General features: G+C 43.1%; 1 protein-coding gene across 3 annotated transcripts; it reads right to left on the bottom strand.

Moving 5' to 3' along the window:
• Nucleotides 1-3,914: 3,914 nt before the first annotated feature.
• LOC123406324 (nicotianamine aminotransferase 1-like) lies at nt 3,915-6,439 on the bottom strand. 3 transcript variants are annotated; one of them, XM_045099820.1, is made up of 6 exons: nt 5,683-6,439; nt 5,385-5,603; nt 4,970-5,029; nt 4,665-4,820; nt 4,485-4,578; nt 3,915-4,371 (listed from the first exon to the last, which is right to left on the bottom strand). In XM_045099820.1, the coding sequence occupies exons 1-6, from the start codon at nt 6,325-6,327 to the stop codon at nt 4,172-4,174; spliced, it is 1,374 nt and encodes a 457-aa protein (XP_044955755.1). In that variant the 5' UTR covers nt 6,328-6,439; the 3' UTR covers nt 3,915-4,171. The 3 variants fall into 3 exon arrangements, with proteins under 3 accessions (XP_044955755.1, XP_044955770.1, XP_044955762.1); XM_045099835.1 differs by having other exon boundaries at nt 3,915-4,348; XM_045099827.1 differs by lacking the exon at nt 4,970-5,029.
• Nucleotides 6,440-6,933: the final 494 nt, after the last annotated feature.

Genomic DNA, 6,933 nt, shown 5'->3' with positions numbered 1-6,933 from the left:
CGATGATTTTCTGATATATCAATTAACGAAAAACTTAGCAAATCATTATCCTTGTCGGGCAGGGTTTGGAATCGGTTCAAGTGCGTGACTCCCGGTAACTTTCCTGAGAAGCTGACCTTTAGAGCGGCTCAGGTAAGTAGTAGTATGATATACTTCTATTAATTTTCAATACGTTTATGATGCTAGATTATTATTTTGATTATATATATTCCATTCTCGTAAAGTGCGACCAGCAGCCACGGGGAACGCATCTATGCGGATACTATGTTTGCGAGACCATTCGCACGTTTACCTCTGAGTTCAAGGAGCACAGATTCGACGTAAGCAATGAACATTCACACCTCTATTTTTACCCGTCATTCTTTGTTATCATGATTGATATTCATATTCATCTCCTCTTCTTATATAGCACGAGGCCTTGAGGACGAAGGTCCTACCAGAGCAACGCGCGATTGCTGTTGCAGAGGAGCTTGCGGGATTTCTGAGGACGGAAGCTATAGAATACAAAGGACGATTTGGTGTAGCTAAGGGCCATTACTGATGTTCGTCCATGTAATCGAATAGACGGGCTCTAGTCCGATAATTCAGATCTCCATATAATTGTATATGATCGCTTGTAAGATGAGTTAATCTTATATATATATATGCATAATTATTTCTATTTTAAATTATATGAAAACTAATTCCCGAACACAAAACGAGGTATCACGTTACTCTCCTGAACACCTAAAACCCTAAAACCCAAAAATAATTTCATTCAAAAAAAAGCCAAAAACCAGCAAAATCTGAAAATCTTGAGTCCCGGTCCGTGTAAAGAGCCGGGACTAAAGGGCCTGCCCCTGGGGCGCTACGAGGCGCCCACGTGGAGCACCTTTAGTCCCGGCGTGTAAGAGGGCCGGGACGAAAAGGTTAGGCCTTTAGTCCCGCCCCTTTAGTCCCGGTTGGTGAACCGGGACTAAAGCCCCTTACGGGCCGGGGCTATAGGCCCTGTCCCCACTAGTGAGGTCCTTCATTAGGCGATATAAAATGTGAAAGTTGATTCCAATGCATACACCTATAGGTACATCTCTTTGAATAGCTTAACTTGATAGCGTAGCATATACCTGTAGGTACATCTGAAACTTTGTCATCTTGAGTAGCCTTGCTTTTTGAATTCCCCATACCTACAATGAATGAGCAGCTTAATCAGATCCTTCATTGCTATCTACAAAAATAGTGTAATCATTTTGCAGCCTTATCAACTGAAAACTCATGCCGCGCTTGTATTCAGTTGAAACTTGAATTGGTAGAGTCATGTACTCTTTATATTTTTTGTTTATTTATTGGGTAAAATAAGCAGGATATATCCCGTTAACAATAACCTGAAAGGTGGCACAAAGAACGTTTAATGCTAGAAACATGAAAGGTGTAACTTCAATATGAAAGGATGCTTGTAGTTAATACTTTAATGAAGATACATGTATGTGAAGAAGTTTTGGTACAATTGCAAACATGTATGGCTATGGTTAATACCATAATTTGCTATGGTTTCTGTACAAACATGTATCTGAGTGGAACTTCAATACAATATGTTTTGCTATGGTTTCTGTGGTTTCTGTACCATATGTGAAGAAGTCTGTCTCTATTATATAGGTAGCAGGTTCAATGCCATTATTTGCTATTGTTTGCTATGGTTTCTGTACCATATGTGGCACAGATGATTTCATTATTTAGCAGAATTCCCCATAGCACTTTCTCTGTAGAATTTAGCTAACAGCACTTTATGCATTTGTTATCTCCAGAGTACAGTTTCAGGAGACGGACAAATTTCCAAATGCACAAATTTGTTTCCTGGGGACTAAAGGTATAACAGAATACAATCTCTATGATGCATGTTACTTTGAAACCACTTACCTTTACTCAGTCAACTGGGGTATCTATTTGCACCTTCTGAGTGGATTTTTAATCTATTAGACCATTTAGAGAACCTTAGATGTGGGGAAATGTTAGTACGATGTGCAATGTCAGTAGATACCCAGATCCTTAGCGGGTCCGGTCGCTACATTAAAACAATAAATTACTCATATGACTTACATGTATTTTTTTAGTTGTTCCATGATGCCTGCTAATAGAAGTTTGTTAGTATATGACAATCAAAAATCATATTCGGGATTACAATATACACGGCCAGAAGAAACAAAGATGTTTAGCGAACCTAAGGTTCCGAACAGTGGTCAAAGCTACAGATTTAGGAAGCTTTCTTCTTGAAGTTATTTACAAACAAAATCCTAATATTTGTACCATCTTTGTAGTCAATCTTGGATCTGCACATCAACTTCTCAATGTTATGATTATTATAAAACCACATCTAATGATAAGAGTGACAATACGCATGTGTAAATATTTATAAGAATAGACAACATGCGAGGAAGTTCTATTATGGATCATTGTGTTCACCATTACAATGTACAGATTTCTGCCATAGTGTTTTTTTTAAACCACTTACCTTTTGTATCATCCATTCAGAAATACTGCTGGCAGTCGGCTTATCTTATGGTTCTTATAATTTAGTAAGGCTGGAAAATGTCGCAAAGGCCATGCTTTCCGACCTGAGAAGAGGGATACCTAGCAGGCCGCAAGCCGGTACTCAGTTCTTAATTTGTACACTAATGTGATTTTTTAAATTTGGTTAACATGCTCATTTCTACATGCTCTATTAAAACTATTTTGAAAACAGTATCTCTACTTCTAAAGGAAGTCGACATTTGTTCTCTGCATAGTACAGTTTGAAGAGACTAAGAAATTTCCATATGCATGCGTGTTAACAAAACTTCTATATGTAGATCGTGTTAACAAACGATTAGGCACAGGTGGACAGGCAGATTTGAGGCACACCTCTGTGTATGAAATTTTGTAGATCCGACACTATATGTAGATCTGGCTCAGGTGTATTCAGACAAAGGACGTACATAGGACTGTACAAAAATTAACGACGCGTGGATTGAGATTGTACTGAGATAAACGTAGAGAAAACCTTGATTGTCGGCTGTATTGAAGATCCGCGACGACGGCGATCAAGTACGCCGTCGGTGACGACGGCGGCGGTTCATGTACGCAGTTGACGACGGCGGCGGTCAGAGGGATCCAATCTGCGAAGATGACGGCGGCGGCGTAGGGTAGCGATGTGCGTGGCTAGGATGACGATAGGGTTTTTTTAACGCGCAACTAATGTGGCGTGGGCGTGGGCTAGAGCGTGAAACAAGCTCATGTACGGGGCTGGCTTTTTTCTCCGTAACGTTTTTTTTACGTGCGATGGGAGACCAAAATTAATCAAACAACGATGACGAAATTTAGCCAGGCAGCGGTGGACGAAAATTAACCGGTGAGATCCGGCTACCAACTGCCCCTTTAGGAGTAAAGATAGTAGAATAATACAACCGTGAACCTTTTATTCTGGACAATGAGTCTGTTATTCAAAAAGGCTTTCGTGTCGTTTTATATATACTCCCTCCGTTCCTAAATATAAGTATTTTAAGAGATTTCACTACGAGTCTACATACGGAGCAAAATGAATGAATCTACACTCTAAAGTATGTCTATATACATCCGTATGTAGTATACTAGTGAAATCTTTAGAAAGACTTATATTTAGGAACGGAGGGAGTATAAAGCAAACCGTGCAATGAGTCTGTTACCGCCAAGGAATGAAAAACTGCGGTACTTCAACTCTTATCGGGGATGTCCGGTCTTTCGATGACGCAAAAACATCCAAAGATGGGAACGCCAGCGATAACATGGACGAAGAAACACTAACAAGGGAAACTCTATCCGGCACCTAAGGTTTAGCTCTCGACCCTATCCTCTACTCATATAAAGAACACAAGTTAACATTGTACTAGAATGACAACGAAATTATAATGTTGCTCGAAGCTTTGTTTCCATCAAGTGCCACTTTTATTCAATAGTATAATTGTGTTCCACACTATAGATTTCATAAAAATAATAATCAAAACGGAGATTCCCTAAAATTGACACCTACACATACTTGGTGTTACAACAAGAATTGTAACATCTCATATGTTGGCTAACAAACAAGTCATAAATACTGCATCAAATACAACATCTCTCATAAGAGTGTTGAATTCTTCAGGTAGCTCCTGCTGAACTGCTGAACTTTGCACATACATAGTGGTTATTTGTAGGAAAGCAGGTGCCTCGTCTTGCAGGGAACTTGTGAGCTCACTGCATCACTTCTTTGTCTCGCTGTGTCGCGAGCAGAAGGACTTGAGCCTGTCAAGGCCGTCTTCGAGAGAAGACGGTCCGATTGCAAACGTGATCCGGACCCAATTCTTGTATCCCACAGCACACCCTGGACAAACCGACTTTTTAATGCTGGAATAAAATGCCAAGAGAAGGCAATTCTGATCACCGAAGAAAGAAAGAGAAAATTTCCTCTACCACAGATATGCAATAAGCTCAAGTTTTAGGCTCAAACTGTACTGTACCTGGCAAAACAAGCACTGCCTCCTCTTTTGCGAGCTTGCAGCAGAAGTCCATGTCATCTTTGATGTCCTGAAGGCAGGAGAAATCCAGTTTCACCTGCAGAGATGAAGTACAAACTTTCATACACCATAAGAAAACAAATAATTTTCATTATTTCTTGCAACCTGGCTTGCAACACTAACCATGACAAACATGGAGCCCTCCGGTTTGCTTGGGCAAGTGATGCCACTAATGCCCTTGAGCTTCTCCCAGCATATATCTGCGGTTTGTCTCAGGATGTCCACGGTGTTGTCGAAGAATTCTTGTTTTGTCTTCTCTAACAGTTCTGGGATTGCTCCCTGGAGAACAAAATCGCGTCAAGACCAAAGACCAATAACGTCCGTTTATTTTTCCATTCGTTCACGTGTTCAATTCCTGCTTATTTTTTGTATGGTATCCAGAATATGAAACGTTATCTCTGATAGAAACTTGCAAGGGCCAGTTTTACCTGAACAAATGTCGCAGGGTCACAGGAGATGTCAAGATAACTCTTAATGCTTTCCACAAGCTGCAGTTCATAGAACACAAGGACATGACATGACCTCACTTTGTAAGGTTCAGGTTTCACGCAACACAAAAAGTTGAGGCAACGTGCTATGTTTGAGTTGTTGCACAGAAAAAAGAAGATATAAAAATGCTGAATTGTGACTTGTGACTTGTGAGTGAGCCGCCACTACTGCATGCCTCCTTTCAGTCAGATATATGGTATATTTTGACTGAACAAGCCAAAAATTTGACCAACTCTTTGTCCTATCCTATGACAATCATGTGACACTAATTTGATCCCTTCTTTTTTATGGCTATGATTTTATATCAGACAAAAAAAATCCTAATGGAGAAGGTAGTAGAAGAAAAGAAAGAACCTTGGTCCTGCGGAATACACCATGAGGATCATTGGTGACGATCCATCCAAGCCGCCATCCAGGCACCACCCATCTCTTGGAGATGGATCCCAGGGTGAGCACCGGAGCCACGGAGCCAAACACGCCCATCGGGACAAACCGCTTCTTCCCGAACGTCAGGTGCGCGTACACTTCGTCAGCGATGACGAAGATGCCAAGCTTCCTCGCCGTCTCGGCGACCTGCAACAGTCGGTCAAGCTGAAGATCGTCGACTATCGAGGCAGGAAGGATGGTGATTGGATTGGACACCATGGCTTGCCTTGGCGAGATGGTCGTAGGTGTAGACGTTGCCGCAGGGGTTGCCGGGGTTGACGAGGACCATGGCGACGGTGTTCCGGTCGGCGAGGGCCTCCACGGCGTCGAGGTCCGCCTCCCAGTCGCTGTCCGGGAGGAGGTGGAAGTAGCGGGCCTCCATGCCGTTGAACGCGGCGCGCGCCTCGTAGAACAGGTACCCGGGCCGCGGGAGCAGGATGTTGCTGCTGGCCGCGCCGGGACGGCCGGCGAGCACGGAGCAGACGATCTCGATCGCCTGGCAGCAGCCGCTCGTGAGGTAGACGTCGTCGGGGGAGAGCTCGTAGGGCAGGTCGAGGGACAGGTGACGCGCGATGGAGCGCCGCGCCGGCTCCAGGCCGACGCCGGTGGGGTAGCAGTTGTGCATCCCGGAGTGGAGCGCGGCGGAGACGGCTTCCACGGCCTCCGGAGCAGTGCGGAAGCACGGGAACGCCGACGGGTCGCCGTGCCCGAGCGGGATCACGGGGCGGCCGTCGCTCGGGTCCATCCCGGCCTTGATGCTGCCCAGCACGGAGCGCACCGACAGCGCCGACAGGCCGAGGAGGGCCTCGTCCGGCGCGAAGTTCCACATCTCGGGAGCCGGCGTCGGTTGGTGCATGGCGCCGTTGGACATTGTGGAGTGCTGGTTTTGTGGTACGGGAGTGGCAAATGCCAGTGCCGCTGAGAGTAATAAGAGAGGTCTGTCTAGGGATCATTTGGATGAGACATAATAGTAATTATGTCTCACGACTCATCTAAACAAAACGCCCCACAGATTGTATAGTTGTTTGTTCGATTCATTTTTTTTGTCGTCCGCCGTGTTGTACAGCGAAAGCAGAATAAACCAACAAAGGGTTTAAATGATTCCATTCAGTTTTATTATAATATGAAAGACTCACTTATAGAGGCATTTCTTTCATATAATTGATCATATATTTTATTTGTCAATACTTCCCCTTATCAATTCGTTATCTCTATATTGTAAACTGAAAACTTATCCAAAACCCACATGAATTTTTTTTGAAGAGAAACTTTATAATAATATGCCATCGGAAACTTTTTTAAAATCCAGTGGAAAAAATAAGTAGAAACCAATATGACATTGATCCGTACTTGTATTTATATTGTCTCGTTGAAAATCTTATATAAGGGACCATCATGGAAAACTTATGAATGAAAAAATACAATATAAATGACCTGAAGATTACCAACGGCTTATAACTTGGGATTTTACTTTCGT

This window comes from Hordeum vulgare, chromosome 1H, assembly GCF_904849725.1.
Source record: "Hordeum vulgare subsp. vulgare chromosome 1H, MorexV3_pseudomolecules_assembly, whole genome shotgun sequence".
Taxonomy (NCBI): domain Eukaryota; kingdom Viridiplantae; phylum Streptophyta; class Magnoliopsida; order Poales; family Poaceae; genus Hordeum; species Hordeum vulgare.
This window is presented reverse-complemented; position numbering and strand designations above follow the sequence as displayed.